Source organism: Hyaena hyaena, unplaced genomic scaffold, assembly GCF_003009895.1.
Source record: "Hyaena hyaena isolate Hyena2069 unplaced genomic scaffold, ASM300989v1 scaffold_1040, whole genome shotgun sequence".
Taxonomy (NCBI): Eukaryota; Metazoa; Chordata; class Mammalia; order Carnivora; family Hyaenidae; genus Hyaena; species Hyaena hyaena.
Window position 1 is genome coordinate 439,086 of NW_024081670.1, and position 27,972 is coordinate 467,057.

At 37.8% G+C, this 27,972-nt stretch overlaps 1 protein-coding gene across 1 annotated transcript in view; it reads right to left on the reverse strand.

Moving 5' to 3' along the window:
- The window catches only part of EPHA6 (EPH receptor A6), a gene marked incomplete at its 5' end in the record, with an annotated part of 201,122 nt that overhangs the window by 10,148 nt on the left and 163,002 nt on the right, over positions 1-27,972 (reverse strand). Inside the window, 3 exons of the mRNA XM_039221986.1 lie at positions 1,766-1,837; positions 4,065-4,258; positions 19,726-19,875. Of these exons, the coding sequence (XP_039077917.1) occupies positions 1,766-1,837; positions 4,065-4,258; positions 19,726-19,875 (416 nt within the window). The remainder of the gene's footprint in view (positions 1-1,765; positions 1,838-4,064; positions 4,259-19,725; positions 19,876-27,972) is intronic.

The window sequence follows — 27,972 nt, forward strand, 5'->3', positions numbered from 1 at the left end:
CCATTTCCCCCCTTCTTCTCCCCCATGGTCCTCAGTTAAGTTCCTCCTAATCCTCCTACACGTGCAAACGTATGATATTTGTCCTTCTCTGCCTGACTTATTTCGCTCAGCATAACACCCTCAACGTCTATCCATGTTGCTACACATGGCCAGATTTCATTGTTTCTCATTGCCATGTAGTATTCCATGGTATAGATAAACCACATCTTCTTGATCCATTTGTCCGTTGATGGACACTTAGGCTCTTTCCATGTTTTGGCTATTGTTGAGAGTGCTGCTATGAACTAAAGTTATACTTCTATAATATTGCTATGTTCACTTATATATCCACATATTTGAGGAAGAGAGAAAGTAAGAATGTTCAGAATTGTAGAGCTCTGAATATCCCTATGAGAGTGTGCCAGGCATGAGAATATCAGCATTATTTAGAAGAGCTGCTCCAATGAAACCTTTCTCTGACCAACATTTTTTCTATTGGGTGCTCTGTCTTTTGAGAGGAAAAAAACAGATATAAGATTTACAAAATTTCTGATATGCTGGTATAAAATTATTGAGCTGTGGGTTTCACAGCTTTCCTCATCCCCCTTTGTTGCCTTTAATTTCTTCCCCTCTTACTATTCTGTCAAAAGAAAGGATAAAATCTTCTCAGGTGAATTCTTGAGAAAAAAAGCAATTAGAGTGGAATAAAAACCATAGGGACCCTAGTGGATGTGAGAGTTATGTCAGTATAAAAGTGTGGGAGAAACCTGGGAGTCTGGGAATACTTGAGTGTTTAATAGAGTACAGAAGGGTTTAGTCAGAGTTGCTGTGGATTAGACACTTAAACTCCTTTACTTGTTTGAGAGATAAATGGGAGGAAAGATGAAATTCTACTCTCTGTCATGTTTCTTTAAACCAACATCACTTGGAGACAGATGACAGGGCTTTGGGACTCAGGGGATGAATGGGGCAGTTCATAAAACAAACCATGTGTTCTTCAGCTAACATTGCTATCTTTCATACCACTTCTCTTCTCCTTAAACAGTCTCAGCTCTCTGAGATCAAGGACAGGGTGGATGGGTGGCATTGGAGGTGAAGGGGTAGAAAAGGGTAACCTGCTTGGGCTGCTGTGAAAATAAGAAAGGTGATAATGGTTTAGGGCATAGTACCCTTAGAACCCTGGTTCCTTTTGTTTTTCAAACAGAAGTGTGTGTGTGTGTGTGTGTGTGTGTGTGTGTGTGTGTGTGTGTGTGTGTATAAGGCTCCAGGCTCCCAGTTGTCAGCAAAGGGCCGGAGGCGGGTCTCAAACTCACTAACTGTGAAATCATGACCTGAGTCGAAGTTGGATGTTTAACCAACCGAGCCAGCCAGGCACCCCTCAAACAAAAGTACATTAAAAGCAGTAAACACTAGCACATCTATCTTTGTCAGAAACAAGGATAGCAAATCAGTCACAAAAAACTTCATTTGGTCACCTAGAGATTAGACTTTGAAATTGAATGAAACCCCCAACTTTATATAAAGTATGCAACCCTTGCCCATGTGGTAGCAGATGGCCATTGGCTGGCCTGTCCACAGGATACTGCACATCCTGTTAAACCATAAATTTCTGGCCCTAAGACACAAGGCCTTATGTTGACTTTACCTCAGGAGCATTTTGACATTTTGGCATTTTCTCATTTTAGAGTCTTCATCATTATTTTCTAAATATGGTAAACATTCATAAGATTGAAAAAGCAGGGAAGAAATGGTTTTATCTACTTTTCTTCAAAAAGAAGGTTCTTACCTGTCTGCTTCCACAGCCATAGAACAGTTAGAGAGCTCTGTTGATGGGCACTGGCTGTGGGGTCCGTTAACCCTATACCACAATGAGAGGCCCAGATTAAATGAGTTCAGTTTAGAGATAACCAAAGTTCTTTCCCATTAGTGCACACTCACTGCATGATCTCTTTCTGTTAGCGCTTTCTCTTTAATGTCAATGCATGCCCATCGCTTCAATAAAACATATAAAAAACAAAAACCAAGAAACATTTTCTCTAACTACATCTCTTTCCCTTCACAGACAGGCTTCTTAGTGCTTTGTATTGCTCTTCTCTCTGACCTCATATTTACTCCTGCTCCATTGCAGCCTGTCTTACACAACTTTATTCCAATGCTCTTGCTAAGGCTGCACATAAATACCTGACTGCTCTGTTGCTAAATTCAATGGGCCCACGTCACTTTTTATCTTACTGAAGCTTTGTGAAGACTTGGGACATTACAGTCCTTGAAAACTCTCTCCCCCACCCCCCACCCCCCCCTTTTTTTTTTTTAGCTTCTATGATACTGCTCTTTCCCTGCTTTCATTATTACCTATCTGGTTCTTCTTTCTCAGTCTCCTCTGGGTACGTTCTTTCAGCTTATTTCTTAAATCTTGGTGTTTCACTCTCTCCCTGTGTTAATTTGCATATTTTATAGTCTGCATGGGTCATCTTAACTATTCATGAATCTTCATATAGTTTCTATGTTGATGATCTTCAAATCTTCGGCCCAGATCTGTCCACCTGAGTTTCAACCTACACATATAATTGCCTATTGGACATCTCCACCCACATGCCCCATAGGCACCTTCAATTCAGCTTTCTTGAAATGGTCTAATTTCTATTCTGAAACCTTATCCTTCTTCCTCTCTCTCTTAGTGGTAATACTATCAGCCAGCTTGTCTAAGAAAGTAACTTTGACAGAATCCTTGATTCTTTCTCTCCTCCTCCCTCCAAATTCAATCGGTGACCAAGACACATTTTTTTCCTTGCCTGATAATAAATCCATTCTCTTATCTCCTGACCCCAAACTTATTCCCATTTCACAAGTCAGGCCCTAATCTTTTCTAGCTTGAGTTTCTATAAACATCTGTCTCTGTTTCCAGTCTTGTTCCTTGTTTTGCACCCAGTTTAACCAACTGTAGGGTGATCTTGCAGAAATGTAAATGTGATCATGCCATTCTTTTGCTTAAAATTCTTCAGTGACTGCCATTTTATGATAAAATCCTCAGTTCTCCTCCTCCTCCGCTGCCCTTTACTGCTTCCTCTGTTGGACTACTTTAGGGAAGATGGGCTAGAGTAATAGTTTAATCTCTAGCTATTTCATGCTTGGCTTCACTTTACTGAGGCTGCCAATTAGTGATTTAGAAGTGAACTCTTGTGTGCTCTGCTGTGAACTGAGGCCTGCTTTAAGTAGTCCTTGAAGAGCCTTTGGCCTTATTATCACTAAAAACCTGCACTGACTTGAACCTGTGACCTAAAGTTGAACATCTGTATATCCTGTTGACTGTCCCCTGAATTAGGAAAGTGAGCTTTGGAAATACTTTTGATATTTCTAAGTCCAATCTGGCCTAAATAAAGACACATATTCTCAATTTGATAATATTTTTAATGTAATCTTTTCGGACATAGAGAGTAGTGTTTCTTTTTGTCTACACTCCCCCCTTCTTATAATTGCTTTTTAGAGAGAGTAGATCCTTTCAACTCTACTGACTTTTATAAAATGGTATATGAGCACCTTCACTTTCTTGTCTTGTCATCTGTCTTTTTCTGGTTTTAGGAATGGAAAGTAACAACATTTGGGTGTGATCCTAACAGCAGGAAACATCCTCACTCCTGGCTGATTCACAAATTGCCCCTGTCTTGCTTGCCATTTCAAAGAGAGGACAGAACATAGAATGGACAAGAAAATTAAAGAGGCTGTGGATACACACCAATTCTACTTACAGAGGCAAGGAAGGATCAGTAAATAAAGAAAAGATATGCAAATATCAAAGATAACCACAGGTTAAAAAAATATATATGTATATAAAGAAAGTAATTCATTAAGATTAGGTATGGGGAGTACAAAAGGAGAACCTGTTTTCTTTAGAAAAAAATCCCTTTAACAATGTTAATAAATTGCTTTTTCAGCTGATAAATAAAATATGGTTTGTATAAAATGTTCTTAAAGGTCATCAACTAGACAGTTATCACAGTGAACTTTCTCCCCTCTACCTCTTAGTCTTGTCTATAGCCTGAAGGAAATGATTGTTGAGGGGGGAAAATCAACACGATGCATCTTACACAAGGATGTCCTCCACCAGGGTGTGAAGGGCACTGGGATTGCGGATCAGTTTGTCAAGGAAGCTGACAATGTCAGTAAATTTTGGTCTGTGGTTTCTCTCCTTCTGCCAGCAATGGAGCATCATCTGGTGTAGAGATGCTGGACAGCCCATGGGAGCCGGAAGTCTATAACCTTCTTCAATGGACAGAATGACCTAAATGCAAACATACATAGGTTAGTCTCTTACATTTTGGAACAAATAACAGAATATATGCTAAATTATAATTCCTTTTTATACAGCAAGTAGAGGCCAAAATTTTGGTAAACATGAAAATGACTTGTGAGTACAAGCAGCCCAAACAAACAAAAAATACACAAGTTGCAAGTATTTACATTAATATCTGCTGAGAACTCTTTGAGGAAAATATGTTTTTAAACATCAGGGGCATTCAGAAGGGAGGTTAAGCTTCATCACAATTTTGAGAAATAGTTCATGTGTGATTTAGCTGGGATGTCTCAAAACCCAATTAGGACATCAGAAAGTCAGCATTAGATTGATGCATTTTGTGCAAACCACCTGTGGCAAATGTTTTAAGTAAAATTATACCTCTGCTAAAGCACTGAACTCCTGAGTCATTTTTTATCCTTTTATAATAATGTCTGTGTGTATTCTTTTGCTGGCTAGCATTCCTTCTTTTTCTTAATTGCCTATTTAATTTCTCTTTGCTTACTTCTGGCTGCTTACTTCTGGCTTTCCCTAGTCTGACACTGATGTGATTATGAAGTCCTTCAGAACTTGTAGGGCCATTCAATCCTTAAAATCCTATCAATGGCTATCTTCAGGCCACAGAGTATTAGGGTCACTCAGCCTGAGTATCCTTGGGGGCAGCACTGTTCAGTTGAACTTTTTGTGATGACAGAGATCTGTCCAACATGACAGCAAGTAGTCACATGTACCTGTTGAGTACTTGAAATGTGGCTAATAATACTGAGGAACTGAATTGTGTGTTTTAGTTCATTTTAATTAATTAAAATTATTTAAGTAGCCACATGTGGCTAATGGCTACTTTACAGTGTGGCTCTAGTGAAAGGAATCTCTAGAAGAAGTCAAAATTAAGATTAACATGATGATAGAAAGTTTTTTTCCCTTAGGAAATCTCCTTGAAGATAAAGCAGGATTGTCATCTATTTCAGATACAGCACACCTGAGAATTTCCTAATAATATCATATAATTGACTCTGAATTTATACAGCTTATTTTTTTTATGAAGTGTTCAAAGGATTCGTGTGACCCTTTATTCTCATATCATCTCTGGAAGAAAGACAAAGAAAAGGGTTCGTTCCTCATTTTTGAGGTGGGAAACTGAGGAACAGACTGATAGATAAAGACAGGCACAATTCAACCTCATCCCTCTTCTTCATCAACATAGAAATACAAAAATGCAAGTGCTAATACTTTTAACAAAAGACCTCTCTTTACTATAGCAATAGCTACATGATTTCTTGAATTTGTAAAAATATATCTTAATTTCTTTTTTGATGGACACTATTGGACAGGACTCTGAAATATACATAATTTATGCTAGAGGCAGTTTGTAAAAAAGGAGAAATAATATGCCTTCCAGAATTTCTTAGCTGCCAAGCGTCAGCTTTTTTGTAATAGGGGATTTCTCATAACTCCATCAGTGTCTTTGTGACCAGAACATTTTAACCCATCAGAATAATATTGTTTTTGTATTCATTTTATCCCACTATTGAACAGGACTTTTTTTTTTTAAACTGTTTTCTGATTATTTTTGCTACTGACTAGGCTTGGGTTTTAAGATATTTTGCAACACATTTTAGTATAAAATAGGATGTGTGTAAAAATGCTTGCACATATCAAAACTACTGTGGAGAGTTTTGAAAAGTAACTAAGAAAAATAGGATAGAAAAGGATATGAAAATGCTGATTTGAAGGGGCACATGCACCCCAATGTTTATAGCAGCACTATCAACAATAGCCAAATTACGGAAAGAGCCCAAATGTACATCAATTGATGAATGGATTAAGAAGATGGGATATATTTACACACACACACACACACACACACACACACTTGAATATTACTTGGTGATGAAAAAGAATGAAATCTTGCAACAATGTGGATGAAACTGAAAGGTATTATGCTAAGCAAAATAAGTCAGTCAGAGAAAGGCAGATATCATATGGTTTCATGTGGAATTTGAGAAACTTTACAGATGAAGATAGGGGAAGGGAAGAAAGAATAAGATAAAAACAGAGAGGGAGGCAAACCAAATGATTCTTAAATACAGAGAACAAACTGAGAGTTGATGGAGGTTAGAGGGTCGGGGGTGGGTTAAATGGGTGATGGGCATTAAGGAGGGCACTTTTTGGGAAGAGCACTGGTGTCATATGTAAAAGATCAATCACTGGGTTCTACTCCTGAGGCCAAGACTACACTGTATGCTAACTAACTTAAGAAAGAAAGAAAGAAAGAAAGAAAGAAAGAAAGAAAGAAAGAAAGAAAGAAAGACAAATAGGATAGAATTCCATTATAAAAAGACTTTAAAATCCTACCCTAGGAGAGCTGTCTTGTTGATTGACCACAGTTACCTAATTTTAAGTGCATAGAATAAAATAGATGACAAGTAAGGCTACACTTTGAGAAAAAAAAGTATTAGCTGCTTTTATTGAGTATTCATCATGCTTTAGGTGATTTGCATTTTCATTGACTGCTTAAAATAATTCAGTATAGTAGTTATTATTATCTCTATTATTATTATTTTTAAAGTCTTATTTATTTAAGTAATTTCTACACCCAATGTGGGGCTCAAAATCCTGACTCAAGAGTCACACACTCTACTGACTAAGCCAGCCAGGTGCCCCATATTATCCTAATTCTTACATGAAAAAAATTTAGACTTAGAGACGTTAGGGAAATTGCCTAAATTCACACAGCATAGATGGCAGAGCTAGCATATAAATCTAGTTCCTTTAGCTTCCAAACTTTTCCTCTGACCATTCCTCAGAAATGTTTTCAGTTCTCATGATAACATCTTTCTTTCCAATTTTATATCAACTAACGCAATTTTAGGAGTGATTGCCATGTTACTTTTTGTCATGGCACCTGGCAATTGGACTTGGGTGCTTTTATTTGGATCCCAAATTTTATATTCTGGGTAAATCAAACACATATTTACTTCACAGTTTGCAAAATGTTATCTCAGGTTGAACAGAGTCATTTTTGAATGCTTCTGAGTCTTGCACACATTTCTATCATCGCTTCTATTACATTGTATTGTAACCATTCATCTGCTTTTCCTCTAAGGCTATACATAGTTGAAAGCAGGAATTATGTCTGTAGATTTTACATTCTCATCATTTAGTATGGTGCCTGACACATTAATAAATGTTATTGAACAAAACCAAAGCTATTAGAAAAAATTTTTGGATTTGTTTTGATAAAATAGCAGATTCTTAGAAAACCCAAAGTTTCAAGCTACCCAAGATGGATTCAGAGTATGAATATGACAGCATTTCAAGTCCCCTCTGAAGGAAGTATTAATAAAAATTGGTGCATGAAGCAGCATTCTCCAAAATGACCTCATGATCTCCCTCTGGCTTGCTTGGACAGAAGCCAGTGACACTAGGGCCAGCTTTTCTCCAGGAAAGGATAGGATTCAGATTCAGCATTCTGTAAGACTGGTGGCTTCTTCCTCCTGGCTAGAGAGGTTACTATTTTCCAGTGGCTTCAAGGTCCTTAGTTGACTCTCCTAGACAACTCTCATAAACAGTTAATACCCAATACCACACTGCTTGGTGCCAAGCAGGCCATTCATATTCTCTTTAGACAAAATTGCTCTCGTAATTGTCCTATGAAAGGAGAGAGTGACAAGAAAGTATGGTCCGTCATCTGGAACCTTTATCCATATGAGTTCAGGACTGTGTCTGGCCCTAGCATGCTTTTCTGTTGGGAGAGTGGGAGGATCGGGAATTCATGACTTTTCTTCTTGGTGACCTCTGACTTTTAAGTTTCCTCAATTCTTTAACTTGTGATCTTGTGAAATCTGTTGAGGCCTGGTTCATGACATGTGTCAAACATGAAGGGTCCTTATAGGATAATAGTAATAACAACAGTAACAGTAGTGACAATAACACCTAATAGTAAATGAGAGCTCTTGGATACTTCCAGGTGCCAGTTCTAAATGATTTACACATATCAACTCTTATAATCTTCACAATAACCCTACAAGGTAGGTACTTTCATTATCCCTACCTTACAGATAAGGAATGTAAACATAGAGAGGTTTGACTTGCCTAAGACTGCACACCTAAAAGTTCTGGCTTTGAGGGAGCCAAAGATTAAGCAATATGATCCACAAATGGTTAAAAGACAGCAACATCTTTCTAAAAGATTTTTACATTTATTCATCCAAAGATATACATATAGTACAATTGAGCATACTGTCTATAAGACGTAACAAATAAGTAAAAAATACCTGTCTTTAGGAAACCTATATTCTAGTGAAGAAGACTGGGAAATTTGAATATAGTAAACACCAGTAGAACAGGCAGTTATGGCAGCTTATGGAAGGAATGCCTAAACCAGCCTTGGGAAGGCTTCTCAGAGGAGATGAGCTGGATTTTACAGGACATGTATAAGGCAGTAGAGTCAACTGGTCAGGCTGAAGGGAGATGTGATCTGATCAGGGAAGGAAAGTAGATTTGTTCAGCTAGACTAGAGTCTTCAAAGAGAGGCATGGTGAGATTTGAGTCTGAAAGGTTAGGAAAAATTATATTTCTTGGATCATGAATGATTTTGTATGCTACAAACAACTTTTTGCAAAGGGTTTAGGGTTTTAGCAAGTAAATGACACCAGATTTGCCTTTGGAGAGCTCACTCTGGTTGCAGTGGAGAGTATGCCAGAGGTGGGGGAGGGGCAGGATGCCAGGAGGGGGTCTTGTACAGATCCAGGAGAGAGATCAGGATGGCCTTAGTGGAGGCCGAGGCCATGGTGTACAAAAGTGGACTGATTTGACAGGAACACATGATAGGGTTAAGATTAGATGTGGCAGGACAGGTTTTTGGCTTGGTCAACTGGATAAGACAGAGGGCATGGGAAAAGAAACAATTTTGGGACTGGGCACTGATGAGCATCATTTCCTATGAGCCTTCTGGTTTCAAATTCAAGTAACATATATGGTACTGTGAGCTTATTATGTGCCTAGCTCTGGACTAGGTGTTTTAACATAGCTCACTTTATTTATGTCTCAAATTACCATATTATGTGAGTATGGTTATGCATATTTTATAGGCAAGAAAACTGAAGCTCAAGTTGATAAACAGATTGGGTCAGTATTGCATGGCTAATAATTCCCTGAAAAATGGACTGATCATCTTGATAGCCTTTGAATCACGGTAGTGGTAGAGAACATTTGTCCTGACTCTTGAGCCACATCCCTGACTTATTCCGCCAGAAGGTGGTCCTGAGCCTCTCTCACGCTCTTGAGCCCACCAGGCGGCACTCTCAACTATGTGTGCATGCCTGCCACAGCCATAGCGCATGCTCAGCTTTCTCTGCAGGGTTTCAGGTCTGCCGCCTACACGACACAAAACTTCATTAGGTTGTCATACAGATGTCTTACTCTTATTTTGTTCAAAACCTATCCCATTCCTCCTTTGGGATTCCTGTCCTTTACAAAGGGTACCTCCATTCTTCTCGTGACTCAAGGCAGGGATTAAGGAGTCATGAGGATCCCTCTTCCCTGATACTCAAAAGTATCTTAAGTCATGCTGATTCTACCTTCATATATTCCAAACCTGCTCCATTTTAAATTCTCCTTCCAAATGATTTCTTCCCCATTTTGGTAACAGCCTCCTAACTGGTCTCCTTGTCTTCCTTTCCCTTCTCCAATCATCTCCTACAGCACATGCAAAGCAATCCTGACTGTAGAGCTGTGATCCCATCCCTCCCATATTTGACATTCTGCAGAAGCCTGGCTTCCAGTCCCCACCTCTGGCTACATCCAGACGTTTGCTCTGGCTACCACAAAACATTTGTGCTCTTTCAGCTGGGTGAGCCGAGCCCCTCAAGAGCAGCAACTGTTTCTTTTTCCCATAGGTTTCCAGCATCCAGCAAAATGCCTTGTGAAGTAAAAAAATAGGGCTTCAATTGTCACATATGTGATCTATGAAAACTGTACTATATAGGCAGCTTGAGAAAACCTATATTAACCTTTATCTTCATAAACATGTCTTTTGTGAGTAGTTTTGTTTTATAGGTGTTTTCTGAATCCTTAGTTGAGGACTGACAAAGAAGCAGAAGCTTATGGGGTGCTTTGTCTAGAAGACTAATTGAGGTTTGTTGTGTTAGGATATGAAGGGGTGATGATTAGCTAGAGAGAATTTTGTAACGGTTTGGTTTATGATAGTTGTAGGCTGTCATCCTTTGGAGAAGAATTATACAAGGTTAAACCCTTATTTAAAAATGCAAAAAGAAAATTAAAATAAGGTGAAAAAATATGGAAATGACTCCAGTAATAATTTCCATGCAGAGGTAGAAGGAATTAGATTCTGTCAGAATTTATTATCTAAAACCTGGCTGGTTATTCTAAATAGACCGTACTGGTTCCTTGTCATCGACACTGCAATTTTTTAGCAGCCTAGAATCAACATAAGGCTCTGTTGGGGCACGTAGCAGACTGTTCTGTTCTTGCTGAATCTGATGAGTTTTCCAATTGTGTTGACAGTTTCTGAATCAAAGCAGGCAAGGTGCACCTTTTATTAAACCAGGCAAACAAAAAGTAGACAGTCAATATGAAGATGCTGAGACATCCCTGAACAATACCATTGAACAAGGACCACTCGGGTTGTGCAGGGAATCACATTTTTGCTTTATAAAACTGCTGAGTACCTCCAAAAAGAGGCACACTGAATTTAGTTATTCATACTTTCTTTTAAAAGAAACTGTCTCAAAATTTTAGTCTACTGAAATGTATACTAGTAAAGGAATGTGAAATGATTTTATTTTTATCTTCTCTCTAAATATTTATCATTGCTTTGTGGAAACCTATAATTTTAGGTAAAAGGGGGAAGGTGAAGCAAAGGGTCCCAGTATACACTCACTTTCTGTGATAATGATTACTTATCCATATTAGGACTTTGGATTTGTAATACAATAATACTGAAAACCCTGACAATCTATTTTCCTGCTATGCAATATAAAGGTTGCATCTACATGGGAGAGAAAAAGAAAGAAGGAAAGAAGTGGTTATAAGTAAATAGCATTTTTAATCTTATAATTTTCTTTTTCAATATTTTTCAACCTCTAGGATTTAAAATTCAATGAAAGACAGTTAAGACCCAAGTGAAATTCAGTGTATAGTAAGAAAAAAGGGAGATAGAGTGGAGAATGAGTAAGGTACAGGGAGAAAAAATTTTTTTTCAGAGGCTCATTGTAACTTGTAGATCATGAGGGCATGGAAACCCAAGATTTCCTTTATTAACTTTAAGATGGAAAGTTTCTTAAAAGTCTACACTTGAGGCAGTTCTCAAATCTTACTTTTTGGAACTCACCATAGATTGTCAAGGACATATATAAAATGTAGAGTGTCTGTCTTCAGCAGGTTACCACCCTTTGGACTGTAGAATGAGCGGACAAAATGGAGAACAATATGAACCGTAGAACTCTCCAAGGTGAAAGGTTGTTGATGGTAAGACTTGCCACCTGGAAAAGCTTTTACCCCTAACAGTGAAAGTCACGCTTGTTAAGACAGATAACTAACCCATTATATGTAACACTGCTTCAGTTTGTAAGTCATGGAAAGAGTATTAGTGAAGGCATCACCTGAACTGCATCAAAGTCCTAAACTGTCAGTAACAAACTCAGTAGTTGGGCAAGTCTCTGTCTCCTCATTAAGGAAGAAAAGAGAACTGGATTTAGTACTTGCAAGAGTACCTTTCAGCTCAAAAAGCTGCTTCTAGAGTCACTGGAATTGCAGTCTTAATCCACAGGACCTTTGGTAACATCTCTACATCTTGAGTTTCTGTAACCTCTACCTCTAGATTTGGCCTTCATCGAAAGGTCTATTGCTCACAGAGTTCCAAATGCACGTAGACAAAGCTCCAGATAGGGCCAGAGTCTGTCCTGATAAACTAAGACTAAGAAGCTATGGAAAAATAATTTATGAGTACAAAGAAAAGGGAGATTTTTAAAATGTCCTCTTTGTAAATGCTGCAAAGAGAGCAAAAGATGTAATACAAATTTTGAGAGCTAAAGATTGTAAATATATTTTCATATATAAATATATTCAAGGTATAATTAATTTTTTATGAAAACATTACTGGCATGTATACATTTTTCACCTTTGTGGTTGTTTGGTTAGAAAAGTTTCCCTTGATTACACCGTGGTAGTAGTATATTGGTTATTGGCTTCCTCTACTTGGAACTTTACCATTTGAATTATTTACAATGGTGATTGATTGCCTTTCATAATATCTGCTATTATTCTTGCCTCTGTAGCAGACATGCATCATACTGGTGTAATTAGTATGACTTTAATTAAAATGTTGCTATTGCCTATGTACCAATAGTAGGAATTATTGAAAACTTGAGAAAAGGAAGGCCATTTTGACAATTACCTTGGTAGAGTACATACTCAAATAAATGTAAAAATTCCTTCAGTAACATGGAAAAGTTGAAATAATGGGAATGGGCCTTTAGCAATTTCCTATATCTTACACAGATCATTACACAAGGACCATTACATAATAAAGAAGAGCTTGGAAAATCTAATCAGGGACAAATATTGGAAGTGACTGGACTCTCTGAGTCATAAAATCGTACTGCATTTCTAGGTAAGTGGATTCTACACATCCACCATTCTTGGCTGAAACATTGACGTATAATTGAAAAGGTTAAAGAATTATGAGGACAAACAAGAAATATGGTAAAAGGTTATTTTCTTCCTTCATAAATTTTGAAAAAAGGAATCAATTCAGATAAGGTCAAAAGGTTCTTTTCAACCACATCACCTATAAAAAGAAAACCCTGGAGATAAACACCAATTTTGTTTCTTTAGGTAAGATTCAGAAAGCAATCTAAAGAAAAACTCATTATTACATAAAGACTTTGAAAACTGAAGGGAATAAAACCCCACAGAAACACTGAGACAGCATTATGTTTCCTTGTAAGCTTCAAATGACATGATCCCTGATACTAGTTCTCTTTCTGGGAAACTGAACTAGCTTAGTAGCATATGTCTAAGTGATACCATACCCAGGAGACACTTGGATTTCAAGTTGTTTGAAGGAGACTTTTTTTTTTTTTTTTTTTTTTTTACAGCATTATGTCAAGGAAAACACTATAAACCAAACCAAACCAAACCCAAGACTCTGGTCTTGTGTTCAGATCATTAGTTTGAGCCAAATCACCTCTCATTTTTGTGGTGTTAGTTCTTTCCCCTACATACGAGCTCTGTGGGGATTTGGTTATTCAGTGTTTCCTGCTGTTCATGTTTGCCTTCCATTTTCTTCTGTTAAGCACACTACACAGTGTAAGTGTTGGGAGAACTGCAGTGCCCTTGATGTCATCTTTGGAACTTGCATAGCTCCTAGCATTACATTGTACTCCCACTGTATAATAAACAATTATTTTCAACTTGAATGAAAATAACATAAAACATGACCCAGCAGTACCTTAAAAACAAAACAAAAAGCTAGAACACAGTAAGGAGCTGAACACCTTCAATACACCTGTGACACATTGCTGGTAGTAGGCTAAATTTGTCCATCATTAGAATTTGATTTTAAGCTACTGCTGTATATATTTTTGAGAAATGTTATAAAAATGGTACATTTCATAAATTTTTAATATCAAGACCCAGAACACTACAGAAAAGATTTATAATTCCAAGAAACAGCGAATCAATCTGCATTCTTTTGCTAATAGAAAATAATGAAAACCCTTCTCGTATGACAGAGTGGCCCACGTAATTAAACATGCTTTGGTTTCATTATGTAGAACTTGCGTGGTATAGAGATTACTTTGAAAATTAGACTTCCACAGTATAGTTTAGAGGGTGAAAGCACACACTTTGGGGGCACCTTGGTGGCTCAGTCGGTTGGGTGTCCAACTTTATTTCAGCTTAGTACGATCTCATGGTTTGTGAGATCCAGTCTTGTGTTGGGCTCTGCACTGACAGCATGGAACCTGCTTGGTATTCTCTTTTTCCCTCTCTCTCTGCCCCTTCCCTGCTTGTGTGCATGCTCTTTCTCTCAAAATAAATGAATAAACATTAAAAAACACATGCACTTTGGAGGAAGCAAGGGGCTTGAACTTAAGTTCTACTAATAACTAGCTAGTAACCTCGGGTAAGTTATTTAAACTTTCTAGAAAGCTTTAGTTCTCTTACCTAGAAACCGGAGTAATAGAGGTGAGTAGAGGCTGAGGACACTGCAAATCAAGCCCCTACAACAAAGAATTACTCAGCACAACAGTCAATTGGTTAACAGTTCTGAGGTTGAGAAACCTTGCTCCAAAGCTCTCATGATCTTGGCAATATACCAGCTCCCTCATTAGAACATAGTGATGCACAATGTTAATGTTTCCATGCCCTTTGATACCGTAATAAACAAAGTAGCTCTTGAAAACTATGTATACCAAAAAAGAACAAAACAGTCTATCTCTGGAGGTACAACTGCTTTTCTTTGGGGACCTCCTCCTTCACTGCATGTGATTATGTGGAAATTGCCAATCACAGTGCTCTGCCTACCTCCAAAGGCACAGGCTGGTATATAAAGCTAGCATGGCCACTCACAGCATCAATTTCCCAGGCATGGTTTGGTCCAGGTTTGGGCAGGACCCTGCAGAGCCAACCAGAGTCTTCTCTGGAATTGTTGTATGAATTTTCACAGAGGAAAAAGGTTTCGTTCTGCTGAGGAATGCTGAGCCCTGGAGTGTAAAGAATATAACAAAGAGGACCTTTGCAGTAGGAGAAAATGAGGTCCACTGACCTAGGGAAGCACTAAAAATCCTGCATGGTCCCAGGATTCAGCATCGCTAAATCTTAGTCTTGTGAATGAAAAAAAAATTTTTTTTTTAATTAAGTTAGTTTGGGTTGGGGTTTTTTCATTTAAAATCAAAAGAACGCTGAAGAATAGAGTATGCATGCTTTTTTGGTGTGTGTGTGTGTGTGAGCGCGCACGTGTGTGTGTGCATGTGTGTGTGTTTAAACTATGTTCCATTCACAGTGTTGTTTCTAACAAAAAAGGAGAAGGCAGTATGATGACTACTGAGGAATGCATATTCTATTCAGGGACAGGGCTGATATTTACAAATGTCAGAACTTCACTTTCTCATCTACATAGTGGGTTCCTTGAGAGTAGGGACTGGGTTTTCTAGTTCTCCATCCCCATCCCACATGCACACCTGGCCCAGTGACTGGCACATGCTTAATAAGTAACTGCAGAATAGCTAAGCAGATGGCACCTGCTGTAATGTTTGTTAGGCCTTTTATGGACTAATCTTGTATACTCTGTTTTTTCTCATTTCCTTTCCCTAATGTACAATACCACTGACCTTTGGGAGACTCATATTATTCAGTAAAACAGAATCTACAAACTCAGAATTGTTCATTGTAATAAAATATGCCAGGGTCTACAGTATAGAGGGACTATTTTATAAAAAGATCTGAAATATCCTAAACTCATTTAAAATCATAAAACATGTTAACATTCTGTATTTAACTAAGCCCAAAGCTTAAACTAACCAAAATGTAGTAAAAATATAAAATATTCAAACAGAACATAGTTAGATTTTTATTTTCTAAAATATTACTTTCCTTATTTAAAATGCACCTTGGCAAACATAAGACTATACTTTGACCAAACAAGTGAGAAATACAGAACAAATAGGAAATAACCAACCAGTATTTGGAGAGGAGCAGGTGGGAAAGTTTTGATTAAGCTATTTCTGCTTCCAAACAGAAATCCTGGTTATAGGATCAGTCACAGATATGCTGACTTCCAATATGTTAAGCTAAACATAATTTCAACTCTTTACAGCAGCAGCAAAAAATAGTCACAAGATACATAAAAGATTTTAGCTCTTACCACTTTCCCCTGGTCTTGTATTGATCTGAGGACCTCAAGAGTTTGAATCCTTCTCCCACCCACAATTTCTTATTCTCCTCCTATTTTTAGATTCTTGTTTGAATACTCTTTGGTAACCACTCAAAGACTTTGAAAATTGCAAGCTTAGTTCCTACCTGGTCCTCAAAAAACAGCCAAGCTCTGGGTGAAGGGAACATTCAGGTTCAGCCTTGTGCTGTGGCATTGGCAATCATGAACAAAGGAGAATGGCCTTAATGTCAGGAGTCTATTACTGGCTGCAGCAGCTTCTCCTGGTTCCAGATATAGTCTTTGTGGCCAAATGAGGTTTAATAGACAGAATCATTCACTAAATGGTCATCTTGGCCACAAATCATCAATATGCATGGCCAGAATGGCTGGGTAAGCTGTTGGACAAGATCCAGGAAGGGAAGGGTTGACAACAGTGTGGAACTCTCCAGGCAACAATTAAGAATGATTTACATGATAGTCTATGTTAGAAATTACTTATTTGGACATTTTCCCCTCAGAGGCTGCTCTCCTAAATAAATCTGTTTTGTGGTGTGGTATCTCAAATTTGTATCTGTTCTGTTCTGTGGAAGTTCTATCTCATTCTTGGCACCTCCAAGAGATTCTGGAATGTCCTAAATCTCAGAAAAGAACAATTTGAATCATTCCTTTGCTGAGACAAGTATGATAATTTCTTCAGAGAGTATAAAAATCATAACTTATTATTGCTAAAAGGGACATTAACAACAATCTAACCCAGTCCTTTTAGTGTATTTAAGGCTGAGGCACTTTGAAAATTAAGTGACTTTCATGGTTAAATTATGGTCTACATAATAGATATGGTTACTAAATTGGTGGCACAGTGCACTCCAGCAGGTAAGATGATAAGCCAGGGGGCAGGAAAAATAATGGAACTTCTCTTTATGTTGGTCTTATCCTGATATAAGAAAGATTACTTATATTTAATAAGAAAGACTGATTATGACTTTTATGACCATATAGAAATGACTTTTATGAATGTATTTGGCAATATATATGATGTATTCAAAAATTAGTGCTCTAGCATTTTTTATCCTCTTTTCATGTTTTTCCCCCAAAGTGTATCTTTCACTTATGTACTTTGTTCACAGTGTATCTCCCTTCTGCTGGAATGTAAGCTCCATGAGGCAAGACATCACCAGTCCTACATTGGGAGCTCCATGGACTGTAAACCAAACCACCAGGAAAAGAAGCAGTTATTTCTTCTTCTCTTTTCCTTGCCCATGGCTTATTCTAGAAGTTTATGAGCATGTCTTCTAAGATCACCATTAAATCATTTACTATAGGATTCTAAGGAAATCATGTTGCTTCTGTATGCCTCAGATTCAAAAGCAAGTTGGACTTGGGTTGGACTAGATAATCTTTTTGGTTCCTTCCAGGAATGACATTTGTTCTCTGTTCTATTTCTAGTTCCTAGAGCAAAAAAAAGGCACCCAATAAATATTTTTTAATGAATAAATGAATATATTACTGGTACATAATGTGCAAACAAATATACATATGTCAGCAGTGAATGCTCAAGAACTTTTTACCAGTGAGAGTATATTATTTGTAATGTTTGTAGCCCTATGAGTTCAGCAGTTTTTGTTTGAAGCATGCTAGGGGGACTGGTTAAGAGCTAAGTGGGGTATTAATGAAAGAGGGTACTTGAAGTGAGGGCTCTTCTGTGCAGTAAAGACTGTAATTCATTGGGAAAAGGATTTTTTTATTCTGGCGATTTGTTTGAATGGCCTATTTTGGGCATGAGAAAGTAGGACAAGTAGGCAAGCATTATTTTGGGCTTAGAGTAGAGCAGGAACTATGGTGACTGAATCCAGGGCTTCCATTACCTTGGATAACAGGTTAAAAAAATGAATTCCTTTGGGGATCAAAGGGGGAAAATTTCAGCTTCTGAGATTCAATTTTTTTAAAGTTTATTTATTTTGAGAGAGAGAGAGAGAAGGATAGAGAGAATGAGCAGGGGAGGGGCAGAGAGAGATGGGGCCAGAAGATCAAAAGTGGGCTTTATGCTGGCAGCAGAGAGCCCAACGTGAGGCTTGAACTTACGAACTATGAGACCGTGGCCTGAACTGAAGTCAGACACTTAACTGACTGAGCCACCACAGGTGCCCCTGATATTCAATTTTAAGAAGAACTGGGGAGGAGGTCACAAGTTGCCCCACACAGGGCCTGGTGGCAGAGAAGAGCAATGAAGTCCTTTGGATAAAATTCCCAGAAGAATATTATTCTCTGGGCAAATGGCCTGGATCTCAAAGTCTAAGTTTGGGGAGTGGAGCAGAGGTTGCTTGTTATAGCACACTCTATACCTAAGGGCAGACGTTCTGCATGATCTAGTCACATGGGCTCTCTTCATGATGTGCTCTGGAGGACAAAGACGGAACAGTGTGTATGACCTACAACCTGTTGCCATGTAGGTGTCTAGACCTGGCATTCTCCACCGAGTCAGTAGGCAGCTTCAAAAGTTAACACTCTATCGCAGGGAGATAGCCCTAGGGAGCTAACCAAAACCCAGAGTTCTCTATTCCTGGCATTAAAACTTTGTTTGACGCTGGGTGAGTCCTTTAGATACTTGGACAACTTGAGGTTGGGATGGAGTAATGAGGTGTGACGTATGGAGGGACTGCCCAAGCAATTGACTAGAAAAAACCAAAGAGATGTGAAAATAGTTTTACTCTGAGTGTGTTTAGAGATTTTCTATAGTTACGCCATCTTTTTCTCTCTTTTTTTTTAAACCTGTGAACATTCAGGATCATATTAGAGGTGATTTTCCATTAGCATTGTTTCAGAAAGCATTAGATACTTTGAGGAAGGTAAGTGAGTGGACAAAGTCCAAATTCTGGGATGGAAAAGTGTGAAATTAACATATATTTTTAGTTCTGACAGTACACTTGTTTGCATTTTCAGGGTACTTACATTCTCTGACTACTGTTTTTATCTCTTTGGAGGTCATAGAGATCAAATATGTGTTAACTCTCCTGTTATATAATATTATTAATCATTCAGGTAATCTTTATAGGTCAAATAGAAACAATAGAAATTGCATAAAGGGTTACATATCTCAAAAGAACCATATCAAATGTCATATTGACAATACTTTGCATGAACATATTTGCTCTTTTTCTTCTAAGGAATATCTAGTTTAAATTAATTTGCTCTTTACAGTGGTACATTACACTGCCCTAAGGAAAAAAGGAATGGTAAACATTATTCTTTGTTTTTTGTTACTTGTAGATCAAGACTTTTGCATTAGCACAGTCCTGCTGTATTAAAGCAATGGGTGTAGAAGTCTCAGATGTAAGATTTGGACCAGGTACTCACACGACAAAGCCCATCAGCTGGCCCCTGTGACACCAAGGACAGCTCAGAGTGAAAGGTTACTTAGCTTCTCAAACTCAGCCACAGACCCTGAACAGCTCTCAGGAAGATAAAGGCTAATTTGAGTGAGGGCAAAAGCATATCTCCTCCCAGTGCTAATGTGTTTATACTTTAAAAATGTCAGTTTAACTATTGGGGCACTTACATCTTGATTAGACATTTCCCAATAAGGTCTCTCTCCGTAGGACATGACCTCCCACATGACAATGCCATAACTCCATGCGTCACTTGCCGAGGAGAATTTCCTATAGGCAATAGCTTCTGGGGCTGTCCACCTTATTGGAATTTTCCCACCCTGGAAAACAAATTGGAGATTTCTCAGCTGGCTCACAAGTATATTAAAAAATGAAGTGGCAGTCCAATTAAACAGATTTTGTTAGAAAGATCTAAATACTGCATGATAGCATTGGCATTTTAAATAAAAATAAGAGAACCAGAATAATATTAAATGTCAGAAATATTTTCCCTATAATAATTAATCAGTAAAAACAACTTTAATGGGAAATAAGTCACACTTCAGAAATACTTTACTTCATTCATTAGAGAAATCCATTTTCACTTTAGATTCACACAATTAAACTCACTATCATGTCATTTGAAGAAAGTTCTGGATTATAGAACGTTAACACCAAATATCATTCAACATTCATTAAACACTGTATTACATGTATAAATAATAATGATAATATATTCTAACTTAATTGAAGATAAACAGTCAAATACAGAACTGAGACATTCTCTGTAATTCAATGTTTATCAGAATTTTCTCCTTCCTTTTTATCTATGATTATACTTATTTTAAATTAAGAAATCCTTTAAAATCATACAAGAGCACCTGAGAAAGATAATCTTTCTTTAGAACACTTTAGGCTAGTTCATATTCTTGTTCTTCAGTGTTCAAGTTAACATTTTAACATATTAAAGAGATGAAATTGCATGAATTTAATCTATATTGTTCAGGTATTAAAGTCGACTAATGTGTTATACTTATTTTTTTATCAACATTTATTACGTTTTATCTCTCGAAACACCCTATAAATCCCTTTTTACTGTAATGACAAGAATAAAACAATTCATCCGTTTGATTTACAATCTGAAATCTTTGCGGTGCTGAACAGCAAGCTGAGTGAAAGAGGGCGCCACTGACGCCACTAGATGGCGGAAGAGAACGAGTTGTGCCCGGACAGCGGCGATGGCTTCTGCGGACAACACAGGGTTTTAACACGATGCATCTCGACGGAATTGTTTCATCATTATCATCATTCCAGGATCACATCATCTGATTCCCCACTGCGCTCAGAGTCTGATGTTAGGGTGAGTGGGGGTGGTATCCAATAGTGGGTGCATTCTTTGGCCCTTGAGGAAGTTAGGTCTAACATCTTTAAACGTGAAGCCATTAATCGAGTAAGTAATCTAAACACTACTTTTTTGGTAACCTAAGCACTTACTTGAAAAGAGATTCATCCGAAAGGGGAATAATTAGGTTTCACAAGGCAAATAAAAGCATTAACGGAATCCTCATTTTAAAGACCTATAGCAAGCCAATGTTGAAGGAACCTTGGGGATAATACCTTGAATTCAATCCCCTGACTTTACAGATGAGTAGACTGAGCCCAGGGTTTAGAGATTTAGAGATTCCTCTCGAGATTATTAAATACATAATGTCTACTAATGTTATCATAGTAGTCTTATGGGGTATCGATAAGAAGATGTAAATACTTCAGCATTTGGGGGGGGGGGGGAGTTGGACCAAACTAATTTTAGTGTTTTAACAGTGAGAATCTACAACAATATATCATAGTAGTATAATGGAAGGAAGCCAGAAGCCTGAAGCCTCGGGTGTTCACGCTTACTGGCAGTACCAAATTAAGGCCAGGAAATTAAATTTACAAAGTTGGTGATAGTAGTTGAGGAGGGTGATGGGTGAGGGAAGCGAGTTGCAAGAGGAGGATTCATTTCTAAACCCAAAGTAGAATTGCCAGATAAAACATAAGACCCACAGTTAGATCTGAATTTCAGGTAAATAACAAATAATTTTTCTTTTTTTTTTTTAGTCTAAATATGTCTTCATAAAGGAATACATTTTTGTGTGTGTATGTCCAAGCATTGCATGAGACATTTATAATAAAAAAAAAATCATGGTTTATCTGCAATTAAAAGTTAACTGGCTATCCTATATTTTTATTTAGTCAACCAAGCAACCCTATCACAGAACATTAAAAAAAATTCAGAAATGAAAATACTGTAAATGATCCAACACATAAAGGAGTTGTGAAAAAAACACTAGTGTGGTCTGTACTTCGTGAGGGGACAAGGACACTCCAACTTGTGTTTGTGCACCAGCACTAACAGCAGCCTTTGTTTTATGGCATGTTTGGGTCTCATGGCTCTGCATCTCAAAGACACTTAAGTCAGGCTCAGGCTTGTTTCGAATATGGAAGCAACATTTCCAGAGAATAAAGACTGAATCTGTAGAGCTGACTTCAAAATAGATGCAAGAGCAGCAGTCTTATTTGACATTTCTCACTCTGAATCTTCCTTTGTCTTTCTGGCAAACAATACGTAGAAGTCTGCTGGACCTGCTCCTTTGCTAAATCTTTGTGAGTTATCTATTAAGACAGGCCCCCAAAAAATGTAGTTAAGGGTTATTTTAGGTACATTCACTTATTTATTTTTTTTTTTTTTGATGCTTATTTATTTTTGTAAGAGAAAGAGACAGAGTGTTAGCTGGGGAGGGTCAGAGAGAGAGGGAGACACAGAATCTAATGCCGACTTCAGGCTCTGAGCTCTCAGCACAGAGCCCGAAGTGGGGCTCGAACTTACGAACTATAAGATCATGATCTGAGCCAAAGTCGAATGCCTGACTGACTGAGCTGCCCAGGTGCCCCTAGGTGCATTCACTTATAAATGATTCATATGCAAATTTATATTTCACATAAGCTGATATCACATATAAAATATGACAACTTTATCCCTTTCCTATGAGTTTGTTTTTTTTCCTCAAGGAGAAGATATTATAGACTGTTTGATTAATAGCATTGCTGTCTGTTATAGACTGAATTGTGTTTCCTCAAAATTCACATTTTGAAGCCCCAGCCCCCAACGTGAATGTATTCGGTGATAGGGCCTTTTAAGAGGTAAAAGTTAAATGAGGTCATAAGGGTGGTCCTACTCCAGTATGACCACTGTCCTTAGAAGAAGATGACGAGACGCCAGATGTGTGCAGGCCCAGGAAAAGGCCATGGGAGGACACAGCAAGAAGATGGCCATCTAGAAGTCAAGGAGAGAGACCTCAGGAAAACAAACCTGCTGACACTTAGATTTTGGATATCCAGCCTCCAAAACTGTGAAAAATAAATTTTTGTTGTTTGAGCCACCCAGTCCTTGGTATTTTGTCTCAGCAACCAGAGCAGACTGATACCCACCCTCCCCCCCCATCATGAAAAACCAAAAATGTTTATCTAAGATGAGCAACACTGCAAAATGGACAGTAAATCTTTATTTCAAATTCTATTCCAGTTGTCATCTTGAAATGGGAAGTGTGAGCTAGAATAAATATGAAAGATGAAATATCATCACAGAAGTTTTAATGTGGGGGATATAATTCTAATTAATAAAAATGCATGGTAACATGAACCTGAGAGTATGCACAAACTTCAATAATTCTGAGCATATATAGAATGGAGATAAAGAAGTATTCAGATCTTTTTTTTCCTACTGGCAGCATACAGACTGAATATAGTTGATCTCTAAGTGCAAGATAAACCTGAAAGGAAGAGGTCCTTAAGACTACCACATGGACTCTATCCCTTTTCCTACTTTAAATTTTTTTTATTTTTTATTTCTAGGAGAGAGAGAGAGAGAGACAGTGTGAGCAGGGGAGGGTCAGAGAGAGAGGGAGACACAGACTGAAACAGGCTCCAGGCTCTGAGCTGGCAGTCAGCACAGAGCCCGAAACGGGGCTAAAACCAACAAACAGAGAGATCATGACCTAAGCGAAAGTTGGACGCTTAACCGACTACACCACCCAGGCGCCCCTCCCCTTTCCTACTTTAGAGGACACAAAGAAGCTTAGTTCTCCCCCCTCTGCCTTTTTTAAAAATTGAATGTACCAACAAACATTTGTGGCTTAATCCCAGCTACTTATTTTTGCCTATGATCTTGAATCATAGAGGTAATGTACTAAGTTACTTTTTTCTCAAAGCATTAACCACCAGATGTTTGTTTCAGGTTTCAGGAATGAACAAATAGTACTTTAGATGTGAAATCATAATCTTTGGAACATTACATATTGCTTTACCATATGTTTATGAGGAAAAAAAAAGTTACCAATGATGCTAATCAAAATGACTGGATGTAACTCAAAAGACTTCTTACTTCCTAGTACCTCCCTTATGCAGCAAGCTTAATCACTTAGGGAACAAAGGAGAAACAAGAAATAAGCAAACTGGATCTGGATCACTACTGAAAAGGTTGTTAGCAAATCTTTTCTCTGCTTTATAAGTCATATTCAGAGCTTAGTGTCTAACGTGGGATTATAGTAGAAAAAGTGCTGAAGAAGCAACCAGGAACCTTGTATACATGTAAACTCCATACCTCCTGAGAGGAATTGCATTATAACTATATTTAATATCTGAGTTTTAGAACCTAATCCACTAATTATCAGTGGAGGAGACAGTCAATTGAAATATAATAAAGTTACAAAGGCTTACAAAGGCTGAAACTGAATAGAAAACTTCTGAGAAACAAGAACACTTAAGTCTCTCTCCATTTCTCATTCACTGGATTTGATGGTTATCTTAAAGGCAAACGGTTTGAATAGACAACGATTAGCCTGCAGATGTTCTTTTTCTTATTTTCGTTAGTCTATCTCTGTAGTACCCAAACTTCAATCAGTATAAGAATTATGCTACAGAAAACATATGTACTATGCTTACAGATTAAGGAATTTCCAATGACAATTTTAACTATTTTTCTTTATGGGCTGCACATTCTAACTGAGATGAAACTTTTCTACAATCCATTGTGTGACTTCGGGCAGGTCTTAACTCTAAGTCTTATATTTCAGATCTGCAAAATGAGGGGATTTGAATTAATGATCATAGAATGAAAAATTACAATGAGTTTTAATTATTTGCCTACAGTTTCTTGGCTACCATTAAATTGGAAGTAGACAAGCTGTATGAGTTGGTACCTGGTCCACATAAACAGATAGCCTGATGACAGACAGTAGAGGAGTCCCATCCTAGGGCAATAATTAATGGTCACAGTGATCATCCTGATTAGTAAGGAAGATTTAAAATAAGTTATTCACTTTTAGTTTAAGAAAGTAAGAGTATGAAAATACGTATTAGAAAGACATGGAACCAGGACATAAACTTTTTTCACTTTTGTTTTTTACTTTTAATGGTTAATATACTCTTTTAAAAAAATTTTTTTAAATGTTTTAATTATTTCTGAGAGAGAGAGAGAGACAGTGTGAGAAGGGGAGGGTCAGAGAGAGAGGGATACACAGAATCTGAAGCAGGCTGCAGGCTCTGAGCTGTCAGCACAGAGCCTGATGCCAGGCTCGAGCCCACGAACTGTGAGATCATGACCTGAGCTGAAGTCGGACACTTAACCGACTGAGCCACCCAGGTGCCTCTAAAATACTCTTAATGAACATCTACTGGTAATTTCGAAAATTCATTATATGAATTCTTACTGATGTCAGATAAAGGGGCATTAATTTGTTTATTGAAAGATCATTTTACATTAAAATTTCGTGGGGCATCTGGGTGGCTCAGTTAGTTAAGCATCTGACTTCGCGTCAGGTCATGATCTCACAGTTCACGTGTTCGAGCCCCATGTCAGGCTCTGTACTAACAGCTGAGAGCTTGGAGCCTGCTTCAGATTCTATCTCCCTCTGTCTTTGCCTCTCCCCCACTTGTGTTCTATCTGTGTCTCTCAAAAATAAATAAATGTTAAAAATAAAAAGTAAAATAAAATAAAATTTCTTGTCAGTGGGATTACCTGTAGCAAAGGTGGTCTGGTTTGGAGAACAATGGTGGAGGAATCAGCATCCTGAGGTCTTCTGCCTTAATTCAGTATGGTGTCCTGAGAAGTCATAGCAAATCACAAAAAGATCTCTGACACACTAGTTACCCAGAAAATCCTCACTTGGGGGATATTCTTCTTTCTCTTAAGAAATACTGATCTTGAGAAATGAGTCTATCTCTGAACATCTCTTTCTAGTTTGTATTCCAAAATCAACAAATCATGGTATTATTGTGTACCACTATTTTATATTGTGTAAGTTTTTAAAAATTACATCCCCACACCCTCACAGAGGGATGCTTACTTCCCTCCTTCATTGAGGTTTACTGATCTGCAGCAACTCTGGTGCTGTGTGAAGCGCTATCCTCTTCTGGAATATGGGGATTAATATCTGTCCTTCTGTGAAGATAGAGTGAGAACTATAATGGAATGAATTCATCTGTAGTCACAAAGGAGAGACCTTCTTATATTTTGGTTTCTAGATAACATTTATGAAGTGGCTTAAATGAGACAGTACACATGAAACACCTCTTAGCTGCCAACATTTGATAGGCATTTGGGACATGTTTGTCTCTTTGATTTAGGTACTTCAAAGTCCTTTTTTTTGGACCTGCATGGCAACTGCAGCCCATATCAGCAACCCAGTTCTGTCATCTGGAGTCACTGGCCCACTGCCTACCATGCCAGGCTCAAGGGTGAGCTTCTTAAACAAGAGCTTTCAGGAGTCAGAGGCAACACATCAATTGTTGGTAGACAAGCTCTGACCCAGTGCTTGTAATTCAGACTTGCCTTGTGCAGTTTGAGGAAATCTGTCTATGTTGGTCCAATGAGTTCTATTCTATGCCTACCTTCCTGCCATTGCATGACTAGTGCTCTTCCAAGACTGAAGACATGTCTCATTCATCTTATTCTTTCATAGTATAATTCTGTCATCAAAGAAGGTTATCTATGATTAAATGTGGGCAGCCAGATTTCTGCCTACACCTGGATCTTCCTGATCATGATACTTTCCGGATTTCTTGCCTTTTCCTGAGTATTTCTCTTCTCCTTGTGGAGTTTGACACAATGGTTAAGATACAAACCTTTTCACAAATGCACACATAGAAACACACACACACACACACACATACACACACACACAATTTTGCATCAGTATCATGTGATTTATAGATGTCAGGTTGAGACACTCTTGCTGTAAGCAGATTTTTTTCACATGGTATTTTAAAAATTAAGTCACTGACTTGTTCTCAATAACCAATTTTTATAGAACGATAAGTGGTATAGAAATTTATAGTAAATAGCATTGTTGTAGGCCATAAACACGAAACACAGAGACCATTTTTATACACTACATAAGACAAAGACTTCCTTATAGTTATTTCTTGTGCCAGGCTCTCACTCCCTGTGCCAAGGACCTTTGTGTACATATTTACTGAGGTCTCAGGGTCTTGGATTTTACTGAATCTGGAGATAATCAACTGTTTAGACTTGAGCAGAAATGGGTCTGCAGTTAGGTTTTCTGTGGCTAAGTTTTATTTTTTTTTCCCCCTGTTGTCTCTAAATGCCTTCAGACTGGGTGTGGGCTCTCCAAAGCACGGCCACTCCACTCCACCATCTCCCTAAGCCTTTCTCAGACACACTTGCCTAATTTCCATTATCTCCTGGCTCCTGTAGGCATTGCTGTCCCCCTCCTCTACTTGAAGTTCAACCCGACCTCTCTCTTCTGATTATGAAACAAATGATGATCTACTTTTGAAATTTACTTAGAGCATATTTTTCATAAAGAATAGGACCAGATGAGAAATGATTTCAAATAAACATGAATAGCTAACTTGCCAGCTTTGTTTTCTACTCTTTAAAAAAAATTCTTAACTATGGAATGACTTTCTCATTCTCCTTTTCTCACATTATCTACCTGGAACTACACTACATTTTTAGTCATTGTCTAAATGCATAAACAGCTCAGTGAATGCTAATTTTTTTTGTTCCCATAATAAAACAGTGCTTATCGTGCTATCCAAAGCCTCAGGAATTAGAATCCTTTTCACTGCTTCCTCCTAAATTGCTCCTGAAAATAATTCATTGCCACCTATTTCTCAGTACTCTTTTTCGATGAAAACATAGGTGCTACATCATTAAGTGAATAACACTGTTATGAGGGACATCTGTTAAATTAGATTTTCTATGACATCCTATAAGGCAGATGAAGTAGGACACAATGTTACTGTAACGTGCTAGAATTAAACATATACTTTATAATGAGAATTGCCATTGTGTCTGAGTGTAGATAACTTAAATACCATTGAGAGTATAGGTAAGTTTTTCCAAAACAATCTATCATATATTATGGTTTTGT